The sequence below is a fragment of the Dermochelys coriacea genome, chromosome 10 (genome assembly GCF_009764565.3).
Source record: "Dermochelys coriacea isolate rDerCor1 chromosome 10, rDerCor1.pri.v4, whole genome shotgun sequence".
In the NCBI taxonomy this organism is placed as follows: Eukaryota; Metazoa; Chordata; order Testudines; family Dermochelyidae; genus Dermochelys; species Dermochelys coriacea.
The window spans coordinates 13,615,419-13,642,747 of record NC_050077.1 but is presented as its reverse complement, the minus strand read 5'-3'; the positions used below and the strand labels follow the sequence as shown (position 1 = coordinate 13,642,747).

Genomic DNA, 27,329 nt, shown 5'->3' with positions numbered 1-27,329 from the left:
GTTATTAATTTTTCTTAACAGGACAAGGTAACCACTTCCACAAGCAAAAAACCTGGGAAGAGTGTGTTAATTCGTTGCTCTACAAAAAATGCCCCATAGGTTATTTTAAAACTGAGTGAATTGTAGAGTCTGTTTGGAACAATAAATAAGCATCCAGTTTAGCAGGATATGCACAATTTATCTTATTATTACTGTCATCTACTAATACCTGACTTTTAAAGAGGATTGTGTCAGTTTTACTGACCTGTGAAAGAAAGGGTGTCTAATGTTGTCTAACAAAACTCACACATTTCATGCTTTTTGTTTGTAGATCTTTTACATGGAACAATTGCTTTGTTGTGTACAAGCAATAACTGAAGTGTGCCAAGAAGATTGCAAAGAAACTAGCCTGCAGCTAATGAAAGTTTTGGTGACAATAATGGCAATACCACGTGCCGAACATCTTAATGAAAAGGTGACACTAACTGTGAATGGGTGTTTTAAATGTTTAAAACCCTGCTCTTAGGCTTCAAGCCTTGCTAGCACTTAACTCAGAGTTGAGCAGTAAAGATTAAAGAGTTCAGAAGATTCAGTTATGTGGCCCCGGGGGCGCACGTAGAATGCTATAAACTCTGTCTGTCTGCTCATTCTTTTCCCAAGAAGTTCCTTTGGTTTTAGTTTGAGTAAAGACCCTTATTGAAACACCTAGAGTCAGATCCTCGACTGACATAGATCATTATAGCTCAATTAAAATGTGATTTATGCTAGCCGAGGATCTGAACCATAGGACAGTAGTTTTTAGTTATTTATTTTTGCAGTTCTTTCAAGTACAGCATATTCTGTCTATTGTTGCAAGAGTGAGAGGTTGGCATGGACTAATTATCTAAGCATAGGAGTGAAAACATGGAATTCCTTAGTTCTTAATTGCAGCTCTGATATAGGACTTTGCTCTTGAGCAAGTTCTTAAACTTTTCTGCCCCAGCTATCTCCACAGGGCTGTTGCTAAGGTTGGCTAATGTTTGGAAAGCATTCTGAGGATTTAAGAGAGCTGTATGAGAGAGCATTATTGTTAGTCACCAGTCCAGACACTGAAATTTCCTGCTTTAATATATCAAGCAGTTCTAAGGTGTTCTGTAACTCTATTATTTCCTGATTCTCTTACCAGAAGCTCCTCATAACTGCTGTGCTCTTCTTATAGAGGTTTTTTGTTTTGTTTTTTCTTTTTAAAAAAACCCAAATTATTATTATCATAAATAATATACTGTAATCATATAGTGCCTTTCATCCCAGGATCTCAAATTGCTTATCAAACATTCAGTTAAAGTCTTATAACACCCTTGTGAGGTAGCCAAATCCTATTTTATTACAAGACAGGTAGGTATTATAACCACTTTACATAACACTTTTAAAGAGGGGAATTCTTATCATCAGAAGATGCATTACTGACTATGAATATTTTATAAGATTGAACAACTTTTTATTTTAGACATCATATAAGTTAAGCATCCACAGGTTAGACTCTTCACCCAGTTCACTCTTCCTATTAGAAATTAATCTAACTTTCACTTTTAAAGATAGCAATGAAAATCCCTCAGAATTTTCTTGTTTCATCTAAGTCCTTCAAAAAGATGTAAATGCTTCAGGAACAAATTCTCCCCATTGCACCTCTATTCCCAAAAAGCCAACATTTCTCAATTTTATGCCTTAACTGGTGAGTCCATGAGGCAATAGTATCTGGCCTGGAGACTAACGTTCAGAAATCTGTTTTACTAGAGTGTGTGGCTAAAGAAGATTAGAACAGCTTGACTCAGCCACAGTTTTTCTACCAGGCTAGAAAGAAATTCAAACTGTCTAACCATATTCTCCTTGCAATATTGTTTTTGCCTCAAAGCTCTCCATATATGCACAAGTGGCCAGGAAAGCATTATGATTGCATCCCGGAAGGGGAAGAGAACTAAATAAGGGAAGTTTGGGCTGTACCATTTGATTATGATGGCCTTTTGCTTTCATATCCTTCCACAAGGCTTTCACTGCAAAATCTCCAAAGTTGCCTATAGAGTACCATGAACTAGTCAAGACAGGCCTTACTTGAGCTGCTTTTTATTTTGCTGCCTCAAGAACTCTGTTGTTGTGAGATGAACAGGAATCTTTCCTTTAAAAGGTGTTCTTCTGAATAAAACAAACTGTCTTAAAGAAACTATAGAACCAAACCTTTAGATTTGGAAGAATGGATTCATCTGAAGGGAAAAGGTAATTCCTAAAAAGGATCTCAGATCCAAGATTGGTTTCAGAATAGCAGCCGTGTTAGTCCGTATTCGCAAAAAGAAAAGGAGTACTTGTGGCACCTTAGAGACTAACAAATTTATTAGAGCATAAGCTTTCGTGAGCTACAGCTCACTTCATCGGATGCATTTGGTGGAAAAAACAGAGGGGAGATTGATATACACACACAGAGAACATGAAACAATGGGTTTATCATACAGACTGTAAGGAGAGTGATCACTTAAGATAAGCCATCATGGCTTATCTTAAGTGATCACTCTCCTTACAGTGCCTTACATAATCACAGGTTTCAGAGTAGCAGCCGTGTTAGTCTGTATTCGCAAAAAGAAAAGGAGTACTTGTGGCACCTTAGAGACTAACAAATTTATTAGAGCATAAGCTTTCGTGAGCTACAGCTCACATCATGAAGTGACCTGTAGCTCACGAAAGCTTATGCTCTAATAAATTTGTTAGTTTCTAAGGTGCCACAAGTACTCCTTTTCTTTCTCCTTACAGTGTGTATGATAAACCCATTGATATACACACACAGAGAACATGAAACAATCTCCCCTCTGTTTTTTCCACCAAATGCATCCGATGAAGTGAGCTGTAGCTCACGAAAGCTTATGCTCTAATAAATTTGTAGATCCAAGATTGTTAGTTTTCTAGACTAGATATTGATGGAAAAAAGCAAAGAAGGTTTGCAGAGAGTCGTCCTGGTGAAGGCTGAAAGGAGGCCACCCCCAAGTGTGGTCTAAGGCAAACAATCATGTGACATTAGGGGGACCCTGCTTAACGATACATTCCTTTGAGACTGGACCCAAGTTCTCTTCTGGCCACAGAAGAACAATCAAGCTACTAGCCCAAAAAATGAGTTTCAAAATGGATTTTTTTTTCTGTGCTTCGCCAAACATTGAGGCTTTTACCGTAGTTGACCTATTCACCTCTCTTAAGAAAGCTTAAGAAGTGTTGCAGTCATTCTCTAATATAAGGACAACATCTACAGACGCTGTGAAAATAAGTCGTCCTTTTTTCTAACCATTATCTCATCTCCTTCATTCTCTTCCCCCCCCCACCCAAGTTAAATGCCAAATAAATCAAAAGCCATCCTTACTTGCTATAACTCCTTGGTGGCCTACCCAAGTCTGTTTATTCAGATCTGCTCCTATTTGATGGCTGTTCTACTTCCTCTTGTGTTGCTTCCAGGCATTATAATCCAAAAACCTGTATTTTACCAGTATTTATGGCCCTGTCACCAACAGGCTCCCTCCAAAGAGGCATACCCTTTGAAAGTTAATCTGAAAGGGAGAAATGAAACAAAGCTTACACAAGTATTAAAACAAGGTGCAAGAGATTCTTTCAAACTCAAAGTAAAATTACACAAGGAACTAATCTGGGATACATTTTTATAAACTTTATTGTGAATGCGTGAGTCCCCAAACAAAAATATCCTTATGTTACGCATCTCTGTGGTTTTTGACTACAGAATGGTCAATAGTGTTGACATGCCCACTTTCCAAACTTTGCAAATCCATAGTCCTAGAAGTAAAACAGTTTCATGGAGATAAATCCTGGTTCTCGCATAAGACAAAAGAAATACCCTAAAATTATTAAAGGCTTTGGATATTCTTGTATTTACAGTGGTGGTTTTTTTTTTTTTTCCCCAGTTGACATTACTTTGGATGAAATACTTTGTTCTCTTTAGCTTTTTTTCAGCAAGACAGATAATCTGGCAATGAGTTTGGGTAGTTCCAATATTTCTGGTTTGTCACAAAGACAAATATAACCTGATTTTTTCAGGTTTCAGAGTAGCAGCCGTGTTAGTCTGTATTCGCAAAAAGAAAAGGAGTACTTGTGGCACCTTAGAGACTAACAAATTTATTAGAGCATAAGCTTTCGTGAGCTACAGCTCACTTCATCGGATGCACAAGGTGCCACAAGTACTCCTTTTCTTTTTGCTGATTTTTTCAGTTATTGAGTACCTAACTCCCAACAACTTCAAAATGGGCTGCAGCTTTCAGTATCTCTCAATATCAGCCTCATAATGCTTAAGGCTATGTCAAGAATGTATTCAACTGTGGTTTGTATATCTTCGGATTCCTCCTTCCCTCATTATTACTCTGTTCCACACTTAAAAGGAAGAGCATTGCCTATGTTTTGTGAAGCCCCATAAATTCTACCTTGAATGATCTAAGAATTTCAATATATTTCTTGTGTGTTTCTTCCAAAACCTCCACAAAGTAGAATAAAATGCTTTTTTTTACATAGTATATTTCACACTTTGTGCCCTAAGCTGCTATACAAGCCATATAAACAACTCCAAAAAGCAAAATGCCCTATTGAAATAGTTTTGTCCATAGAAGACAAATGCCTTCCAGCTAGCTTAAAAATAGAAATGTGTTGCTCTGAGAAGAGTTCCTTATTCAGGATCAAAAGATCTTGTTAATATATCTGAACCATCTGAACTTTTGAATTACTAAACCTCCAAGCTATTATTTAAGGAGGTTGCAGAGATACACTGGTAGGGCATCAATGATTATCTTGTGTACTTCTAATTGTAAGAGAATAGTGCACTCTTCATACTTACTGGATTTTTAGCTTCTCTGTTGATCAGTTAGCGATTGCACCAATTTCTTTGCGGGAGGCAATGAAGCCTCGTGCATAGAGCATTGGCCTGTGACTCAGAGATCTGGATTCTATGCCCAGCTCTGCCACTGGCCTACTGAATGACCTCAGGCAAGCCACGTCACCATGCTGTGCCTCAGTTTCCCCATCTGTAAAATGGGGATAAAGATACTGACCTCCTTTTGTAAAGTGCTTTAAGATCTACCAATGAAAAACACTATATAAGAGCTAGATCTTACATTAATTATCTGTCCTATAGAAAATGAAGACAGGCCATCAACTAAGCACCATGAAAATGGGGTAAGACCACCTACTAAGTACGGTGCTTAGTTGGTGGCCCTCCATTTTCTAGGTGGATGGAACTCATTTCAGCCATCAGGTAGCAGCTCTGTTAGATCAATTCTGAACTTGTCCAGATTTGAACTGGTGATATAGTAGTTTAAAGGCTTTTTATTCCTTTACCACTCTTGTGAGCCATCTAGTCCTTTCATCAGGTCCATTTTGATTGTTGGTCTGAGGATAATTCAGCATTTGTACTTACATTACTGTGACATAGACCTACCTGTAAGTTCATCTCTTTGACTAGAAAGGGTTTGTGTGTTTGAGGACCACTGCAGTGCTGGCTAATACAGGATAGGTCATGTTAGATATTAAAATATTTATAGAAATTAAAAGTAACCTTTGCCAATTTTCTTAAGAGACTAGGTCAAATGTATTACAAGGTTGTGAAACTGATGCTGCAGATTTGCCTATCTGTGGATTTAATGTGTACCCTCCTATGTTACTAGCACAAATGGGAAGTTTGAACAGTTTATTGTAAACCACCTGTATCCTTGATTGGAATTGCATCATTTTGTACTTTCTTCCTTTTTCCATGGGGAAAAAAAAAAAGTTTGTTTATGGTTGTTTATATACGGAATGATAGACAACGGTTTTGAACTCAAATACACAGCTCAGTCTTGTGGAATGCTATGATTTATTTACAGGTCAACAAAAATACTTGGGAACACAAGTATTGAGTAATTTTGACTAGAATGCAAAGATCTTACAGAAAGCAGCAATCTTTTGTCTTGGGTGCAGGCAAAGTCATTTAAAGTATAATTTTTGTACTTAGCAAATCCTGCCTTTTCTAAAATCTTTTCACATCGGACACTTCCATAATGACTTGTCAGGCCAGCGATCTATCTTCAAAATTCTAAAGGGCCCAGACACAGGAACAGTTGAGTACAGTTTAAAAACAGCAAAACAAATGCATACAATTTTAGTTACAGTTAACTGTTTAAGGCTAAATTATGTCACCTGTATTCACATTGAATTCAGTCTTATACCATAAGTAGTCCTATTGGAGTCAGGTACTGCTCAATATGGGGATATCACAATCAGGCCCTTAGCTTACTGAAGTCAGTGAGAGTGTATACATTGACTTCACTGGGCTTTAGATCACATCTTTAGTGCACATGTAGGAGATTTTGATTTTGATAGGAGATTTAAGGAGCTATAAAAGCAAACAATTTTATGCATGAATACACCTGTTATAGATTACTATGAAAATCCTTATGCTTTCTTGCATAACACATAACTGTAGCTTGCATGTTCATTTGGTGTTTCTTTATTTATGTGTTTCACTTTTTCCTCACTGAATTAATGGAATTGGTAATATGTAAAAATGAAGGTTGATGTCAACACTGTCACAAACTGGCAGGAGTTTGGAGTGCTGCAAAGTCAGCATGCTCAGCATCTGGGAAGATGGAGCACGTAGTATTATTTTTCTAAAAAAAACATTCTGGCTGATCCAAGAAGTAATAGTGATAGGCTTTGGAGGCAACCACATCCAGCTCTTGTTGCTGGAGAGAGGTCACCTCCTATATAAGTGTTTTAAGCATTATTGAGTTGGGGAGGAAACCAGTACTTACCTACATGGAAAAGTTTCAGAGTAGCAGCCGTGTTAGTCTGTATTCACAAAAAGAAAAGGAGTACTTGTGGCACCTAAGAGACTAGGTGCCACAAGTACTCCTTTTCTTTCTACATGGAAAAGTAACTGTTTTACAATTTTGATTGGCTTTGAGGTCCTTTTATGTGACACTGAGTTTCATCAGTTTTGATGCTGCATTGCAGTGTTCTGTGTGATGTCATAGTGAAGCCAGAACAATTTTTCCATTTTAAAATTGAAGTTAACAGGTATAATACTGTGATAAATTATGTTTAGATATTGACCGTGACTTCCCTACTAAGAAACGGTGAGGGTTTTTTGTCTCTTGAATTTTCTTATTTTATTTAAAAACTAAAAATAACTGATACTTACAGACATGCCTGTGCTGTTCTCTGAATTCTTGGTGGTGATGACATTATGGTCAGCTTCATCAAAAATTTCCAAAAATGTTTGGGGTTTGTTTTTTTTTTTAAACTGACATTTTGGTTAAATTCACCTATTTTGGTTTTTGTTTAAACAGGTAGAGGAGTCAATGTGTTCATTAGCTCAGGTGCAGCATTTGAGTGGTTTTCTTGATCTCTATAAACAACATATAGATCAGCTTATGGAGTGGGTATCTGTATCGCATGATCGTTGGAACTGCTATTCTCCAGAATTATTACAGTTAGATGTCATTGCCACACATTCAGGTATGACTCATTAAGCAAGGTAATGGTGATCTTAGACATTTCTTACGTTCTACAACAGTCTCCATGCCTTTCAAACATGCTGTATTTTATAAGTTAACATTCAGAAACTTCACAAGTTCATGAAGCAAGAAAAGGAATGAAGTTTGGAGGTATTTAAGGAGCATTTCAGAATGTATGGTCTGCCTGGAGAATAATAAAAATATTCATTTAACACTTGAATTCTTAATGTAATGAAACACCTTGTGTACTTATTTTAAACTGTATGTTGTATGTTTATGCCCCTGTCCAGCAGAGCTTGTGAGCATGTGCTTTATTTTAAGCATGTGAGTAACTCCTTTGAAGTCAGTGAGACAATCCATATGCATGAAGTTAAACACATACTTTTGTCTTTGCAGGATTGGGCCTTAAAAATCTGATATTCTAGAAGTAATTTTTCTTGTTAACACAGGTAACTATTTACCTGAATGCAGCCATAAAATACTGTCTTTCGCAAGAATTTACCTAAAAAATTCGTATTTTGGATAATTGCTATCGAAACTTATATAAATAAGCTCACTTAGGCACTTTGTAAAAGGGAATCTCGGTATTCTAATTTTATAAAAAATATAACCATTACCTTGCTCTAGCTGTTGTTCAGATGCATAACCAATTAGCCTATCTCAACTGAAATTGCTTGAAAAGACAGGAATGGTAGACATTCCTCAATAGAAGAAGAATTTCTTAGTGACATTCTTTCCCCTTCTTACAGAGCCTTAAATGTGTCATAAGGCCTTTTCTATCACCATTCCTTCTTGTCTTGCATCTATGATTTTTCTAGTCTCCTTCTGCTGGAACAGGTACCCCAACACAATTCCCCCTATTGTATCTGGTAAAATCCTCTATGGCCTTTCGGAGATAAGTAGCCTCTTACCATCCTAACTGTTAAGACTTCCAGTGATAAATTACTCAATCTCCTTTCATCTCCAAATGTGCCTCAAGAAGCCTACCTGAGGCACCTCTCTTGCTTTGTACAGAGACCAGCCTCACTCTTAGGACTTGTCTACACATGGAGTTATTCCATAATAACTTTTGCACTTTGAATTCACATCTACCTTAATCCTAGTTAACTTCAAAATGTAGACTAGTCCTTAGAAAAAAACAACTGTCCAATACAAATATCGAGAGGCCAACAGTCCTCCTCCTCCTTTCCTTGATTTATGGAATTTCTAGACATTTGTCTGTTTTGCTTAATGAAAAATCATAAAATGTCTAGGCAAATATTTTGGCTTTCACCTATAATGGAGATAAGCTCATTTCTGTGTTTTCTGTCTTGTCTAAAACAGCAACTCCTAGTACTACTCCCATTTTCTTTTCATTCCCACACACAATGTTGCACTGAATCAATTTAATGAGGTTTACTCCTTTCCAATCCCCCCCTTTTTTTTTTAATTTGCAGGAATTTAAATTTCTGTTGAAATAAGTGGTGTAGATTATTTTGTTCTCCATCTATTTAACTTGCTATTATCAAAACATGATTTAATGGCATTGTTTTAACAATACCTCAGGTCTAGCATAGAGCAATACATCTGAATAATTGTTACAAAAATAAAATCTTACTTATGGCATGGAAACTTACCAAGGTGTATTTTATGCCCTATGTTTAAGTCTAGACATCTGAGATTATTATTTGTTCCAAGTTTGGAGACAGCACGCTTCCAGATACAGTGTTGAACTTCTTTTGGAATCTGAATACTTTTTATCAGGCAGTTTTTCATGTGACAGAATATTGTTGCTGTCACTTGGATACTTCTTCCCCATTCTTCAATGCCAAGGTGTAGTAAACTTCCTCACAATAGTCCATTGGAAGCTTTCCCTTGCTCCAAACAATACAAAAATAAGGCTGCTAGTGAACCATCATGTTTCTTTGATTTTTTTTTTCTTTTCTTCTCCAGAGCAGAGTAGAGCAGTGGTTCTTAAAGCCAGTCTGCCGCTTGTTCAGGGAAGGGCAGCCAACACATTCCTTGGGCCGTGCCGCTTCCCGTAGCCCCCATTGGCCTGGAGTGGCAAACTATGGCCACTGGGAGCCGCGATCAGCCAAACCTGCGGACGCGGCAGGTAAACAAACCAGTGTGGCCTGCCAGGGGCTTTCTCTGAACAAGCGGCAGACCTGCTTTGAGAACCACTGGAGTAGAGTATCATCTAGCTTGTAGCCACCCTAAAAACAGTCTTCTGCTCTTTCTTCCTCAGAGCAATGTAAAACAAAATACAACCCAGCTTGTAAATAGTCTGAATCAAATACAGATTGAAACCTACTGGAAGTTTACAACCAGGTCAGTAGTGGCTGGGTCACACTTGCTGCTTAAAACTCTTCCAGCAGATGACCTCTTTCTTACAATAAATCAGGATAGTTAACAGGCTCCAGCTGCTTCCTGGCTTTGCAGTTTTAACCCTTGTCATTCCAATGGGAAATAGAAAGGCTTTCTAACATAGCCACTCTTCTGTCCCACTCAGGACTCTGACAGGTGGTACGTTGTGTCATAGTTATTTTGAAAGGACTGATGCGATACACAAAGTAAAATATTAATTTAACACCAGAGACCCCCTATTAAATGGGTGCATCAAGTCTGTTCCAGTGTTGGACTCTTGGCCCATCAAGCCCTTTTGGCCGCACAGGAACAGATCAAATGGCGAACTATTGCTACAGCCAATTGTTCGCCCAAGCGTTGAAGAAAGGAAGTAGTTTACCATACAGATTGTACTGGATTTATATGCTAAATATTTAAATGTAAGATTAAAATAAATAAATATTTAGTACAACTCAATCAAGATTTAAATATTTATTTTCTAGGTCCTATAATAGGTGAAGCCCTTCAAGATTTCATTCTCATCCTTAAGACATGTCTTCAGCCAACCAAAGACCCACCAATGCGCTTAAAGCTTTTCACTATTTTATCACAGTTGCTCCAGAAAGCAAATGAGACCATCAACTCTCAAGGGTAGGTACAGCTCTGATTTCACACGTACCACCTGAACAGTACAATATTATTCAAAAATCAAGTTCATGGTAGTTATTTAACCCCTGTGGCTGTGTCTGCATTAGCATTTGGGGGGGAGTCTCAGACATTTTTACTGTTGTATTATCTAATTCTGCTCAGGAGAGTTTTTGGCATGACACAGTAGTAAAGAAGTTTGGGCTCTGTCCACAGTAGCTCTCCCACCTTGGCTATCATGATAGAGCGGCATTGGTGGTTGGGCAATGGTGGAGGGTTTGGTTTTGTTGTTTGTTTTTAAAAACAAAAACAAAAAACTTCTGTAGACAGGCTGTGTAGCAGTGAGAGCTGAGATGAGAATTTTAGGAATGAAACAGTGTCTTTCTGGCTTGCTGTTACAGGCAAGGACTGAAGATTTATCTATCAATGGAAAATTTAACAGTTAAAAAAAACAGAAAAATATGTCCTCCACTTTATTAAAAAAGCTACATTCTAGCCTGGTGTTTAAAAATGCATTGAACTTCATACTCAGTAAGGACTTATGACTGCTTTTAATGACTAATGTTGAAGGTATCCTGTTGCTTAACTTTTTCTTTACTATTTTCACCATTAAAGCATTACAAATATGTTACAGGCCCACATCCTCTGGAATTTACTAATAAATAGTGAATCCTGATGTTTACAGGCATTCCCAGATCCCATTGTAGGATCAGGGCCTGTGTGGTTAAGCTGATGTTTGATAATACTCTCCTTTTTTGAACTGAAAGGTTTTAAGCCATGTTTCTACACATCTCTGCCTACATTATATATTCAGACCGCTCTGGGGCCTGAACTGCAACACTTATTCATATGAATATTCCTACTGAAGTCTGTGTGACTATTTATGTGAATAAGGACTTCTCCCATGAGTGATTACAGGATCAGGCCCAAGGTTTGTAAGTCTTCTTCCACAAAAAATAAGGGAGGTCAGAAGCCATTTGGAAAGCATTTGCATTGATCTGAGATTTAACCATTTGCTGTAAGCTGATGCACTATATCCCTGACCTGTAATTTAGAATGCAAGGTCCTTCGGGCCAGTACCATATCTTCCATTTGTTTTTATACTGCCCTTAGCCCTCTCATGGTGCTTAATAAGTAACTATTAAAGTATTTGTTCAATTAAACTCTGAATGTCCAGCACCCCATGTGAAGGGGAACACTCACTGCCAATGCCACCTCCTGGTTGGGCGGAGGTGTGGCGGGTTGTTTCTTTCCAGACGTTCCCCTTTCTCATCACTGCTCTATCCTACCTAGGTCTGTCCTCGGTGACTCAACCCTCCGGCCAGGTCATGTCTGCAAGTCCAGTCCTTTCAAGGTGTAAATAAAAAGTCCAATAACGAGGAGGTCTTCAGGATCAACTGGGAGGTTCAAGGCTTCCCTCTTTGGTTGGGGCCTTGTCGTCCAGACCCTTGTATCTTCAGGGTCTTCCATTAAGTTCCATTAGGTTCCCTGCCAAAGGTTAGGCTTTAATAGTTGAGCTTCTTTAGGTGTTCGTAGGGGAGCCTGGGACCCATCTCCACTAAGCTCCAATCCAGGGCAGGTAGGCAATGGTTGGCAGCTAAACCCTGCACCTTGGGGTGCTATGCAGCTGCCTCCCTGCATCACTTCCTGCCAGAGAGTCTTTTGCCTGGTGGGAAGTCCCTTTCCTGGGGTTGCCTGTTTCACCTAACCCCACCAATTCCCTCAGATTCTTGGGTCTCTGAGATCAGGGTATCCTCTCAAGTGAGTGAGTGCCCCACTCCTTTATGACTTCCCTAAAATATCTCCAGTCTCTTTCAGATTACTGGGTATGCCAGGTTAGATGCTAGTGCTACAAAGAAATTTCCCCACTGATACTGCACATCTGTAATGGTCGTACATCTCTGTGCACACACTGGAGGAAGACCGCTTCTCCTGGGATACCCTGACTGTCCATCAGCTGTTCTTTAACCAATGTCTAGCTGCATCCTGACTTACCTGGCCATGACACTTCCACCCCATTAATTTGTACACGGACTACCATTTTTAGCAGGGCCTCGTTTTTTGCCCTGTTTTCAGCTGTCCAGACTTGACCATAGTCACACACTCTGTAAAGGGGCAGTCACATCAGAGGTGACCCTATTTCCCACAGACAGAAGTGCTCCCTAAAGTGGAGGTCCTAGCCTGTTCATCACTCAGGGAATGTCTGCCCCCCCCGACCCCCGGAAGTCCTTCTCTGTAGGTCCGAATATTCTCTGGGTTTCTGTTCCAGGTTGGACCTGGGACCAGCAGCCTTGCTGTGACCTTGGGCCATTGGTAACATTCAGTCAGAGGCATAGTTCCAATTAGACCAGCCTCCTTGCCTGGCACATGCTTCAGAGCGCTCTGGACCCAGTATGACTACCATCTGGCATCTTGGAAGGGGGTCTGTCTGCAGCCATGTAATTGTCCATGAAGCTTAGGGACTCGACCAGTGTCTCAGGCTGATGACATACCACTAAGTCTCTTCCCCCTGCTGGGATGATCTGGATAAACTGCTCTACTGCAACTTTCTCAGGCACCTGCACCCCAGTTCTCGTCTTAGGTTGGAGGTAGTGCCAGCAATGTTTCTTGAGTTTCTGGCCCACCACCTCAGGTGAATACTGTGGAAATTACAATGATATTTTTCTGCCCTCTCATATGGAAATGACCCAAATCAATTTTAACAAAATATGACTATAGCATATTAATATTGTTTATAAAATAAATTGTAAATTCAATTTAATAATGAATTGAATTTGCTAATTACCGTTGTGGAATAGAAAACGGAGAAAAGGGATAAATCTAGAAGAAAGTATTAAAATAAGTGACATCTAAAGAAAATGAGGGTAGAGTATAACTATGTGCATATGTAAAGTGGAAATAATTATTCTTTACTCTGTAATAGCGGTTTGAGATCTACTGATTATAACTGATATGTATTATTATTACGGACATAGAATCATGTTAGTTGTTTTATAAACAAGTGAAGACAAATTCACAAATTAGTGAATACTATCAACAAAGAGGACAAAATCTCATTGTATTGAAATAGCTCAGATTTAGAAGTTGGACTGTACAGATGTGATTGAGATTTCATCATTGTATACAGTACATTTTTGCTGTTATACATAGAGCAATGAAAATGCATAAATACATAGTATCATTGTAGAAGTATCCAGAGAGATTCCAATGTTTGAACTACTGCCTCATCCTAGAAAATGGTGTTTACTTTCTTTTAGTCATATAATAGCATTCATTATGTGAAAGTAATTTTGCTTTCTTCTTCTTACACATTTTAATTGTTCAGATTGACAAGTTCCAATTACCTTAATAGCAGCTTTTGTGTGGCCATCTCATTTGGTGTAAAAGTCTTACAATATTAGCCCTGATTTTCTTCACTAATACCAAATACAAGGCATTTTTTGAAGAAATTATTCTTCAGAGATAGCCTGCCATTATAGTAAGTAGGAAAGGCTGTTGGAAATACCTGTATATTTTGACAGATTTTCTTTAAGTGTTTAAAGAAGGCCTTACCAAAAACACTAAAGTAGCTAAGGGTCATTTAGCACACACCACCTTAGAGCTAAAAGGAAATTTGAAGTAATAATGGTCCACACTCAGGGCTTTCCTAGTAACCTATTGTGTAGAAAATGACCATTATCTTTTGAAAAAAACTTTATAAATGCATTAAAATGTGTTAATTGTTGAAACTGTAAATTAAAGGTTTTTGTCAGATATTAATTTGACTTTAGAGGTTATGTTTCTCGTTTATTGCTGATTCTTAAGTGCCACCTGCTGGGCAAGAAGCAGAAATGAGAACATAATCTTGCATATCTCCAATTCTGACTGTTATAAACTGAAACAGTTTAAAAAAAATAAAATAAATAAAAACACAATCCCCAGTTGTGTGGATTTTATCATATAGAAGGTAGAGATTTCCAATTTGTGTGTACAGAGAACTAGAGAATCAATGAACTAGAGAATTAATGCCTGGCGTGCTAGCCAATCAGATGATTTAAATCATCTCTCTATATTCTTATAAGGAAGGTATAATCTGATTAGGTTCTTCCTATCCATCTAGTAAAGACTGGCAGTAATAGTTACATTCCTACAACAAAAAGTCACTAGCAGTCCCTGTTGGACAGATACATGGCCACTAAGGAAATCTTTGTCACTTTTTTTTTTACTGTTTGGAGATTAGTGTTTGTCACTGACATCTGCACGCTGTGTACTTCCAATCCATGTCATGTCTTTATTGGAGCCACTTACTTCACCCTGAAGCCAAAGGGACTTTTGGGGAGGTCAGCAGCAGCTTTTCTTTGTGTGTGTGTGGGAGGGAAGGCTGGTGTCCAAAGTATCCACTTTTTATACTCAATTTAAAATGAGGATTGTTTTAGCTGGAATTAGATGGGCAATCGGGTATAGTTGTTTAGATTTACAACACCTTTGGGTATTTTAAGAGCTTATTCAACAGAGGAGAAGGAGGAAGAAATGGTTAATTCTTGTTCATATCAAAGGTATCACTGATGTACATATGATTTCATTCATTTGTACAATGAAATGGGTGCACTGCACGTAGGTGGCACCCAATACACACAAGCATGGTGGACATCCCCAAAATCCCCCCAAAAAACCCTTGCATTCATGCTGGCACCACCAGAAAATACTACAAAGCTCTTATCCTAGGTAGAGTGGCTTCTGAGCAAAGGAAAAGCTGAATTATTCCAGTGTGGATTTGGTGTAATATCAGTAATATGGGTCTCATCAATAGCAAATACACTTCTCACTATATATAACATTATTCATTGGACTATCTCAAAGGGCTGCACAAACTTTAATGAACCTTAACAGCACTTGTGTGAGTTGGGCTTATATTATCTCCACAGTTGGTAAATTCAGACACAGAGAAAGTAAACAGTTTACCAAGATTAACACACAAGTCATTAGCAGAGTCTGAAATGGAAAAATGTCCAGACTCCTCTTTCCCTGAATATGTTAGTGTTTTGTTTGAAGTCCAGATATTTGGCCGAAAAAAGATAAGCAATTATATTAATATATATAATAATCATATTGGATACATATGTTTAATTTTTTTATGCTATGTTCTTCCTATTCTCTCTATTTTATTCCAATACTGAAAACTCTCCATTTCAATCTCTTTACCACTTTGAATCTCTTTACCGCTTTCTCATGAACTTCTATTTGCTTTTTTTTTTTTTTTTTTGGCTTTAGGCAGTTTCTTAGCTACTTTGAGATCGTGATAAAAGAGATATTGGCTCCTAATCTGCAGTGGCATGCTGGAAGAACAGCAGCTGCCATCCGCACTACAGCTGTATCGTGCCTTTGGGCTCTTATTTACAGTGAAATGCTCTCACCAAAAGAGGTAAACTCCTCCTTTCCCAACAAATGTACTTTAAAACCTAGGCCGGAAAACACAAGACACACATAGTAAACACAAACTTACCCTTTACAAAATTAATCCTTTAAAAAATGTAATGTTTTAAGATATTTGCAATATTGTTGTAGCTATGTTGGTCCCAGGATGTGACTGAGAGGTAATATGGATGGATGAGGTAATATCTTTTATTGGACCAACTTCTGTTGGTAGAAGGGCAAGCTTTTGAGCTTGACAAAGCTCTTCCTCAATTCAGGGGAAGGTAACCAGAGTGTCACAGCTAAACATAAGGGATACACATTCATTGGAGGGGACCATTTAATTTTAAGTGGGCTGTTAATACCTCTACAGACTTAGGGCAAAGGAAGGTAGTAGGCAGTAGGGTATTTATTGAGCCATAAAATCAGTGTCTCTTTTAAAGTCCATGATTTTTAGTGTTCAGCAGAGTTATGAATTTAACGTTCCCAGGCTTTTCTTTTGAAGGTGGTGTGCAGGTTTTCTTTGAGGATGAGGACTGAGAGGTCAAATTATGGAGTGATCACTTTGTGAAAAGTAAAAAGAACAGGAGTACTTGTGGCACCTTAGAGACTAACAAATTTATTAGAGCATAAGCTTTCGTAGGCTACAGTCCATTTCATCGGATGCATAGAATGGAACATATAGTAAGATATACATTCAGATAAGTTGGAAGTTACCATGCAAACTGTGAGAGGCTAATTAGCAGTTTGCATGGTAACTTCCAATTTGTGTGTGTGTGTGTGTGTGTGTGTGCATCTTACTATATGTTCCATTCTGTGCATCCGATGAAGTGGGCTGTAGCCCATGAAAGCTTATGCTCTAATACATTTTTTAGTCTCTAAGGTGCCACAAGTACTCCTTTTCTTTTTGCGGATACAGACTAACACGGCTGCTACTCTGAAATTTGTGAAAAGTATTCACCCTCGGGTGATATGGTGTTTTTGTCTCTTATCATTTTCCTATGAGAGTTCATTTGTGAGCATAGTGATTTTGTTTGTTTTCACCCACATAGTTGTTTTGGGACATTTGATGCACTGGATGAAGTACACCACGTGTTATGATAGTCATGTATCGGACCCATGCATTTTGAAAGCTGTATTGGCGGGGTATTGATCTTCATAGAGTGGAGATATGGCTGCAGATTTTTTTCTGTTATTCAGGCAGGGTCTGTGTCACTTTGACTTCTTGTGTCCTGCTCTGTGGGGAGCTTGCTTCTGATGCTGAACTTGGTGAGGTTCGGGGATTGGAGGTTCAGGAAAGTTTTATTTCAGTAAGTGGACCCCATTAAATACGAGTTGTAATTGTTTTCACTCTGTATGGCTTCCAGTGTGGGGTAACCAAGAAATATATTGTCTATAGGCAGGCACTCAGTTACCACAGAGTACTCTGCAAAGGAGTACCCTCCACAACACACCTTTCGAGATTCTGCGGTCCTACCCATGCCTATCAAACTGTGTGGTGGACCTCATCCAGTGCATCAAATGTCTCAGTAACAACTATGTGGGTGAAACCAAACAATCACTATGCTCGCGAATGAACTCACATAGAATATTCTTGTCTTTTATTATTTTTCTACCACTGTGGATGAATACTGAGAAAAGGGAACAGGTATAGGCAAAGCTTCATCTAGGTCCAAGTGGCATCTTTGAATCACATTGTTTTTTATACAGTTCACTGTAAGAGGAGGATGGTGCAGGTCACGTTGAGAATACTATGGGCCAGAGTTAATCTATCCATCTCATTAACATCCCTCCCTCATTCTGTTTTAACATTCAATTAACTATAAAGAATTGCTATTTAAAATAAAGAAACAAGTGACATTAAAAGTGCTATTAAAAGTACCTAATTTCGGGGGAGGGGGTTTCTGTGATAGGCCCTGATTCAGCAGAATGCTTAAGCACAGACTTAACTGCATGCATAAGCTCTCCCACTGACTTCGAAGGGACTACTTGCATGCTTAAATTAAGCATATGCTTAAGTGTTTTGCTGCATCAAGACCATTGTACCTTGCTACAGTAATGTGCAGTACAGAATATACATGTTACAAAAGACACAAAAATATGAAAATCAGCTGCAGGCATGCTGTATTACAAAGGCCTTTATTTAAATTTTCCATTTAGATCATGAGCAGTATGTGCTAATGTACAAAAATAATCAGTATCTTACCAAAGTGTTTTTTAAAATATACAAAAGCAAGTTAAACATATGCCTTTGCCCCTTTCACAAGATTCAACTGCATGTTTCCCCTAAAGTGCTCATCAAATGACTGGTCTGCTCGTCTATTTTCATTCACCATGCTGAATGAAATGCAAAAAATAAGACTACAAATGAAGTAGTATTATAAATATTAGCGAGCAATTGGCTTTTTAAAAATGGTTTTAAAGCAGACAGCATCTTTGACAGATCTCCTGAAAGTTAAAATAACTAATTAGTACACGGATTGCAAGGGACTGAAAAGCTACTATTTTTAATGACTTTCTTTTTTAATTGTAGATTTTTAAACTAGAAGATGCACTGATGCCTCAGGTAATTGCCACATTGGATGAAGATTCTAAAATGACTCGATTAATGGCTTGTCGTATTGTCAGTGTTATTTTAAACATCTGTGGGAAGCAGTTTGATCTAGATAAATTCAACAACATTTATCCTGGTATGATTTTTTTTTTAAATCCTGTAAATATTCTTAAAATTTAAAATAATATTTTAATTCTTTCTTATAGAGGAAATGTCAGCAACTCCATAAATAACATCGCATTTGCGTTTTCACCTAAAGCAGGGTTTTAGTGTCTTTGAGCCTGAAAAATATGTGACTGGTGCATTAGGCAGGTCACAGGCTGACCCTAAGACATTTTTCACAATCTGTCTAGCCCTTCTGCAGTTTCTGTCACGGTGTCCTCTAGCCTTGAACCTGTGTACAGGGCCAGTATAAGGCCTAGGCATGGCTTAAGTGAAATGTAAATAGTGCATAGAGCTAGTGCTGGCTCTCTACATAGAGGTAAGTGTTACCCTGAGTGAATAAATTGCTTTCCCAGCCATTCATTCCTTCATTCCTGTCCTGTACACATGCACTATCTAAAGGAAGGCTATTTCTGCATTCTTTGATCTGGTATTTTATCAGGGTTCATGGGTAATTTTTTCCCCTCTAATAATTTCATAAACATACAAACTTTGGGAAGAGGCTGTACAGTTTTGTGCATTTGGCAGCATTTTTGTTTGACCGGATGCACGCTAATGTCCCGATCCTGCAAAGACTTGCACATGTGCTTAACTTTACCGGCTTTAAATAGTCTCACTTGGAGTCACTGGGTCTACTTACGGTGTGTAAAGTGAAGAACATAAAATTTTTGCAGAATCAAACCCTAAAGCATCATAGTGCTATTGTGCGTTTGCCCACTAGATGGAACCTTAGTCTATAGTATCCTCTCCTCTTCAAGACTTGCCTGCTCCTCATCTATATCATTCCCAACTTAGATGGCACCAAATAGTGCGCATTTTAACTAGGGGTGCCAGGCATCCGGTTTTCCACTGGAACACCCGATCGAAAAGGGGCCCTGGCAGCTCCGGTCAGCACTGCTGACCAGACCGCTAAAAGTCGCTAAAGGCAGGCTCCGGAGCGCTGGCACTGCAACTCCCATTGGCCAGGAACCGAGGAGCCGGACATGCCAGCCGCTTCCAGGAGCTGCGTGAGTAAGCACTGCCTGGCTGGAGCCCATACCCTGAACCCTCTGCACCAGGAACCCCCTCCAGCACCCAAAATCCCTCACAGAGCCTGCACCCCACACCTCTCCAGTACCCCAATCCCCTGCCCCAGCCCTGAGCCCCCTCCTGCACCCAAACTCCCTCACAGAGCCCACACCCCCTCTCGCACTCCTGCCCCAGCCTGGTGAAACTGAATGAGGCTGGGAGGGAGGGAGGATGGAGTGAGCGAGAGTGGGGCTTCAGTAAAGAGGCAGGGCTGGGAAGGGGCCAGGGCAAGGGTGTTCAGTTTTGTGCGATTAGAAAGTTGGCAGTCCTAATTTAACTGTAGTGCAGGCAAAACAGAAATTATGCAAACAGTAGCTGTGCTCTGCTTTTTGCCAATACTGTTCAAAATCATGCTGACAGCACACCATGAGGTAATGCTATAAGTAGACTCCACTTCAAAGAGTAATGGTAGTAATGTTCTAAACGGACAAATGTGTAGATGTACATGCAAAAAAAGCCAGGAAGAATAGATAATGTGCATTTGTATTTAAAAACAAAAACCCGCAACTCCATACAGTCGAATAGCTTCACTATTCTTAGGATTTTCAATAGCACCCATCAGCATAGTAGCTAAGTGCTGAACTAAGTGGTCCTCAGCACGATCTGCTGGGGAGTGGGTATCAGGAATGGTAATTTTAAATGTCTTTTTTTTCAAGTAGGGCACCATAGTCATTAATGTAAAAAGAAAAGGAGTACTTGTGGCACCTTAGAGACTAACAAATTTATTATTTGCAATGCATCCGATGAAGTGAGCTGTAGCTCACGAAAGCTTATGCTCTAATAAATTTGTTAGTCTCTAAGGTGCCACAAGTACTCCTTTTCTTTTTGCGAATACAGACTAACACGGCTGCTACTCTGAAATAGTCATTAATGTGTTTGCCACATAGCACTGCAGGAAACCAGCAACGCATTTTATAGGCATAAATAATCAGTACTATCACTGAACAAATATCAAAGGATTTCCTCATCACATCCTAGTGGACTTCCATGAATGCAATACCTCAGTCCCGTAGATAGTCTCAGACTTTTATAGTAATTTAATATACAATATTAGCTCAAATAACAATAATGGTCAGAAATATTATTCTGAAACAAGTGTTGATGCTTCAAGTTCTAATTAAATTCCGATCTGTATTTTTTTAATGCATGAGTATAAATTCATAATATCTTTACGGAGATTTGCTTTTAAATAAAAATCAGCTAAATCAGTAACAATCGAATAATGATATACTGCATGATTATTCGGTATAGTGTATTTGATATATTCCAGGAACTCAAAGAAGGGTGACAGAAGCAACATTATAAACTTTAGCTTTTAACAATCATGAAGTACATTTGTATTTTGCAGTGTCTCACAATATAAAAGAAGAAGAAACAATTTGAAGATTTTTTTTTTAATGATTTCTCACATCTGTCCAATGTTACTTGTTCAATTATATGTATGCTTCTTTTTAGAACTCTTAAAGCGGCTGGATGATGCTGCACACGATGTACGACTAGCAGCTGCTCAAGCCTTAACTAACTGGTTTAAATGTATAAGAAATGATGATGAAAAATCTATACTTAAAAGCAATATTGAGTTTCTTTACCGAGAACTGTTGATTCATCTGGATGACCCTGACCAAAACATCCAACGGGCAGTCTTAGGTAAGTCATTGACGGAGCTATAGTTTAATGAGCAATTTAGATTGAATATTCAGTGTTGCATACAAATAGGTGGGTGGGTGTATTTGTCCTCTCTGTATTTGTCTTCTGGAAACTAGATGGCTTCTTTTCATTCCAGAGCATCTTTACAGACACAAGAAGCACTAGTGACACCATTCATTCCTGTCCACTACTTGTTCCTCCATTAAGCCCAGTCTGGTCATACTCTGTCATACGATGTTCCACCGTCTAGTCAGTGGTTGGCCTTTAGGTCAGACTGACCTTGGTTGTTGCATTATTTTCTTTGGCACCATATCTTCAGTTTGTCACACCATTGTAATCTTTTGAATTGCAGCCAATCCCATACTCTGCTTTTACACCCTACTCTCCATCTAACTTCTTCATTTATTTTAAAATCATTCCACTTTTACACCGGCCATCTTCCAAACAACTCTCCTTTCTACTGCCTCCTGCCCTCTGATGTCTGTTTCATTTAATGCAGCTGCTTCATTAGAGTAATACTGTTTAATATACTGGTTTGATAAATTTTCACTTTGGTACCAACATGATGTTTTTATCAGTCCATAATTTCATCAACTTCTGTGCAGCATTTGCACATCTCTTTTTAACCTCATCCTTCAGCACTGATCAAGCTTCCTAGATACACATATGATTTTACTTGTTCTACAGCTTCACTGCTGCTGCATTTCACCATTTTGTCTATTGTCCTTTTTGAAGATGCAACCACTTAATTTCCTTGGCATTTATTGTAAGTCCAAGTCGACTACACCAATTTTCCAAGGTAAGGACTACATCTCATTAATTCAAAGGTGTCTGCCAGTTATACAATGTCATCTGCATCAGCTAAAGAGCTTAACTCTAGATCACCCAATATCACACCCTCAAACTTGTCTAACATTCTTAATTCCCCAGTTTAAGAACTTGATGAAAAGTGATGGTGATTCCATGCTGCCTTGTCTTACACCAAACTTCAACTTGAACCAGTTGCTTAATTTTTTACCAATTCTTATGGCACTAGAGGAGATTTCGTACATAACTTTTATAATTGCAATTATCCTATCTGGGACTCCATATGCTTTTACTACTATTCATAGTGCTTTATTCCAAACTGAATGAAATGCGTACATGTTGTCGATGAAAACAGCAAACATCGTTAGTCTCCATTCTCACTTTTTTTCCATCAACTGTTGGAGCATGAATATCTGATCCGTGCAACTTTGGCCTGGTCTGAAGCCACACTGTTCCTTACTTACTATTTCCTCTAAAACTGGCCTTAATCTGTTAATTACTTTCCTCATGATTTTTTCCCAGCACTGATCATAAGCTTTTACCTCTATAAGTATTCAGACTGGTAAGATCTCCTTTCTTCAGGATTGGTACAAGTATTGTCTTTAGCCAGTCATCCAGTGTCTCCTCTTGTTCCCATACCTTCTGGTATATTTTTTCAAATCTTGTGATAGCACTTGTCCCACTGGCTTTTTTCGCAGCTCCGCTGTTATATTGTCTGTTCCTTCAGCTTTCCCATTTTTTAACTGCTTCCCTGCTCTTTCTCGTCCTCCTTCTGATGGTGGTTCAATATTGATATCCATTCTCCCTTTTAAGATGCCCTGTTCATCTAGCTTGTATAGAATGCTTGTATCTGGATGAACTACAGGGTTCAGAACTTTGTCAAAATGCTCCTTCCATACTTCTAGCACATCTTCAGCATTTGCTGTCAGTTCACCGGTAGCCTTACTACTCACATCATTGGCCTAATTGTTGCCATACAACTTTTTCATATCTTGTTTTTGTTGAGCCTCTCCTTTCCAGAACTTTTGCTTGTCCAATCTTTGTGATTTTGCATTTTGCACGGTTCTTTGACTTCTGCTTTCCCAACAGTCTTGCCTTGTTTACGCTTTTTCTGTAATGTTCTTGTTTGGTTGCTTGTCCAGGTTTCCCTTGTTTGCTTACACCTTTCAGTAATTCGATAGATTAGGGAAATGTAATGGGATATAGAACTTTTCACCACTAAGTCACTGCCTCATATCTGTCAGAAGTTAGTAGTCACTGCAATATACTACTGTATGATAGCTGTTTTGTGGTCTACATGAAATGAATTGGTACTTTCAGTCCATTTTCAAGCAGATGGTTATCAACATTGCAAATATCAATATCAGCAAAGGGGCTGTCCATAATTTAGATCATGCATTTAATTTTCCATGTTTGTTTCAGTGTTACAAGGGGTAGGAATGGGTCTTGAAAATCACCAGAAAATGTGTTGTTTAATGTATGGACAGCCCCAAAGAATGCAGGGATTAAATTAGCATGAAGACTGAATATTTAGTTTCTCACCTCTAAATGTCCTTCCAGGTCCAGGTTTCAGGCACTTTGAAGCATATCTAGAGAAGGACAGATCTTTTGATTATTATGAATGTATGTTCTTCTTTTACAGACGTTTTAAAAGAAGGAAGTGTTTTATATCCAGAATTACTGGTGAAAGAAATAGAAGCAGTTAAACATAAGCATCGAACTCCTGCGTACTGTAATCAGCTTCTACAGCACATTCAGTAACCTGGGGAGTAGAATTTCTGAGTCAGGAGTGGCAATGCTGTCTCTAAAAGAGCCTTGTTTGAACGTCATATGAACTGGAATTGCCTCATCTTCAACTCTACAATAAAATAAGTTGAGCAATAGCTGTGTGGCTCTTTTGCAAATAGAGTAGTGTGTTCTTTAAAAGTGAAATCAACGCACTCTGACATCTTGCATTGCAGTTTCAACAGGACTCTGCATACTTACAATTAGTAATACAAAACAGAATGTTTTAATTTAATTAATTCCTTATTGAAAGTATTTGGGTTGGGGCAAGAATTCTCTCTGAATTTATCTGACAATATTTATTTCTGAGAAAGCTACCTTATTTTACAAACTAACCTCTATGTAATGTACCCTCAGGCCTAAAATTGAATTAGCGAAGCTCATGTAGGCCTCAATCCTGCAAGCTGCTGAGTGCCTCCAGCTCTGGGAATTGCTTAACATCTTGCACAGCATCAAGCCCTGCCATCGTTACCCATGCACAATTTAAATTGCATCAAGCAACAGAATTTTACACCATTTTGTGTACTGATGCTCTTAAAGTATCGTATTTAGTTAAATGCAGAGCAACTGACCCAGCAAACACAGCAAAGTGATGAGCTTATTTCTTAGAGCAGTACTATTCAAATTAAAGATATATTAGTCACATAAGCATCATACTTGGCAGCATTTGCAGAATGGGACCCTTAGTTTTCAACATGCCTCCATTGTAACTAGCATCACATTTTGCAATTTTTAAAATAAAACCATTAACCCAGAGGGGAAAAAATGTATTTTTCCACAGTACTTGTAAATCGACTGAATCTCTTTGTACTATGTTTACTTCTTGCAGTATACAAAATGAGCCTATACTATTCTGAGCACATGTGACTTCTAAAAAATGCTTCGTATTGTCACTGTATTGCACTGTCTGAATAGAGAAGAATTTAATAAGAATATATTTAGGAATGTACAACAAGGAATTAAGGATTTTACATGACATTAAAAACAATGCTCTTTTGTTACAAAAATATACTTAGATCAATAGTATTTTTATTTTTGTACTCATTAATTACATTACGTCTGTATTTTTTTTATTTTTTACACTGTAGTGCCTTAAACAAACCAGACTGTGTTGAATCTGATTTTAGGTAACCGCTATGATTCTTTTTTAAAGATTTTTTTTAGTACATATAATATGGTTTATTTCTGTATGTTGAGCTATATAATTAAAAACTATATTTACAGTGTCTTTGTCTGTGAATTACAGTATTATGGAGTGGTGTTTTCCATGGAGTGAAATTAATACAAAGTGCAAGACCATGGTGGGCCTTGGTTTCTAAAAATGTTCCTGTTATTGACTGAAGATTTTTTTATTATTAGGCTCATCTCTCAAAATGGCTTGGCTTACACACTCCACATTCATATTGTTTTCTTGGCCTGGAGGAGAAGTGCCTTTTTATTATTATTATTTTGGGGTGGTTAGGAAGGAGTAGCTAGTGTGGAAATTACTAAGATAAATAATTTAAATCAGCTTGTGAGGGGCTTTTCCTCTGATTAACATAGGCAAGTAAGGGTTTAACTAGGGACTCATTAGAGCAAGGACATAAGCTATGATCCAAAGTGCCTTGAAGACAGTGGAATCTCTTTGAATCAGGCCTGTACAATGGAGGCAGTATAAGGCTGGGGAAAGCCCCATAGGGGAATAGAAGGTTCTCTTGTTCCTTATCCTCTCAACCTAGTGAAGAAACTTGTGTCCGGACCCTCCCAGACCAGGAAACAGGTGGAAGTGGGAAACTGACCATCTTGCCTCCAATAGATTTTGTTCACCCCCACACCCTGGTTGAAGCAAACAGCTTTTGTTAATTACAGGGGGGTTGGATCAAATTGAATTGAGCTGTAGACCAGATTCCCTGTACTATGGGCCAAGGCAGAAATATGTTTATGCAAAGGTTCATATGTCTTAAAATCTGCACCCTGCCAATTTTCCTTGTTTTATTTCCCCATAACCCCTTTGCATTTTACCTGCTTTGTTGACTGGCATGAGTACAAGCTTTTAGATACAATAATTTGCATTCACATTCTACCATCATCAATGTCCATTTGGTTTAGCTATTAAGGACTTCTTAATTAAATGTGCTTTGAAGGTAGATTTTTTTTCTGGCAGACCTACCATTTTAAACTAGCAAAATCAGGTCATAAACAAAAACAAGGTCTATTATCAAAGAAATATCTGAATTAAATAACAGAAACAGACAAGTTAGCTCTTATTTCTAACTTTCTCATTCCTTTGTACGAACGTGCACACTGAAGTCAATTTGCATATGAAAATAGGGTAGGCCCCTTTGGCTGTAAGAATCTAACAAAAGGGACTGGAGAATCCACTAGCTGCTTCCTTCCCCTGTCTCTCCCATAGAAAGAATGGTATCTTGGTCACTCCTCCTCTGACGGGCATATTCTAATCCTAAACCATATGCACGCTCAAGCAGAAATCTCGTCTAAACTGAAGTTCCACTTTCCATCCACTAGAGTTTCCTATGCAGAAGCCAAAATTTAGTTCCACCCCCTTCTTCTGGAAACTACCTTCAAAACTAAACAGTTGATCCAACTGTTTTATATAGGTTCTTATACCATGCTCCTCGCTGTAGTACTGAGCTCCTCTTGGAGGAGGTCTGGCGGTGATTCGCTGTGATTTTTCCTGATGCTGACACCAACTATTGTTCTTCTGGGAATACTTTTGCCTAGCTCTATTGTTCCTATTTACATAGTGCTGCAAGCATACAGTGTGTTATATAAAAAGTAAAATGTGTCAAAGGAAGTCCTGCACTGAAAAGCTTAGATTCTAAAAGAATTAGCTTAATACAAACACAGAGCAGTGAGTGGAGAGAGATTGTGGAACAGGAGGGTTATCAGATGCTATTTGAGGTGGAAAGGGAGGTGTGATGTACGTGGGATGGCATATTTCACATAGCTGTGACATAGTTATACAACTATCCTACTAAAGCATATGTTACTTGTGTGCCATACTGAAACTTCAGAAGCCAAGGAAATGTATCAAACTACTACTACCAAACAGTCTCTTGCAGCATACACCAAGTTCTGTTCCCCAGGCATCAACCCAGACCCAAATTCTAATTGTAAAGTTTTCTTAAAGACCTGCTAGATAATGCAACCACATTGCAACTCCTGTGCCAAAGATACTACAACTTAAGAATGCATCTACAATGGCAAAGTTCAGACTTCTTTATCTCTAGCAGTGGCAGCAACCGGGTAGATATTGAGCAGGTATTTTTACCACTGTATTGTTTAAATAAAGGGTATTTTGAGACCTGGCTTCACTTGAGATGCTGGGTTAGGGGGAAGAGAGAGATGTCCCTTCTTTGATGGAAGTGAAAAATCTTTCCTTGGGGTCTGCAGAGTAGGAAAGTGAGTAACTGCTAGCTTCTCCAAAGGACAGCAAGTCAGAGCTTGACCTTTTGGACACA

General features: G+C 38.5%; 1 protein-coding gene and 1 long non-coding RNA gene across 5 annotated transcripts in view; one reads left to right on the top strand and one right to left on the bottom strand.

Moving 5' to 3' along the window:
• DNAAF5 (dynein axonemal assembly factor 5) overlaps nucleotides 1-25,101 on the top strand; it is a 43,866-nt gene extending 18,765 nt beyond the window's left edge. For 2 of the 4 annotated variants that reach the window (XM_038419269.2, XM_043494106.1), the window contains exons 7-13: nucleotides 311-454; nucleotides 7,317-7,485; nucleotides 10,313-10,460; nucleotides 15,705-15,855; nucleotides 18,379-18,535; nucleotides 21,085-21,276; nucleotides 23,726-25,101. In XM_038419269.2, coding sequence (XP_038275197.1) covers nucleotides 311-454; nucleotides 7,317-7,485; nucleotides 10,313-10,460; nucleotides 15,705-15,855; nucleotides 18,379-18,535; nucleotides 21,085-21,276; nucleotides 23,726-23,844 — 1,080 coding nt within the window. In that variant the 3' untranslated portion in view covers nucleotides 23,845-25,101. Of the gene's footprint in view, nucleotides 1-310; nucleotides 455-7,316; nucleotides 7,486-10,312; nucleotides 10,461-15,704; nucleotides 15,856-18,378; nucleotides 18,536-21,084; nucleotides 21,283-23,725 lie in introns of those variants that run through there. The other 2 variants (XM_038419270.2, XM_043494105.1) reach the window with 2 other exon arrangements.
• The window catches only part of LOC122456147, a 49,520-nt gene that overhangs the window by 14,213 nt on the left and 7,978 nt on the right, over nucleotides 1-27,329 (bottom strand). Inside the window, exons 2-3 of the long non-coding RNA XR_006274836.1 lie at nucleotides 23,626-23,672; nucleotides 3,356-3,539 (exon numbers count right to left, since the gene is read on the bottom strand). This is a non-coding gene — a long non-coding RNA (uncharacterized LOC122456147). The remainder of the gene's footprint in view (nucleotides 1-3,355; nucleotides 3,540-23,625; nucleotides 23,673-27,329) is intronic.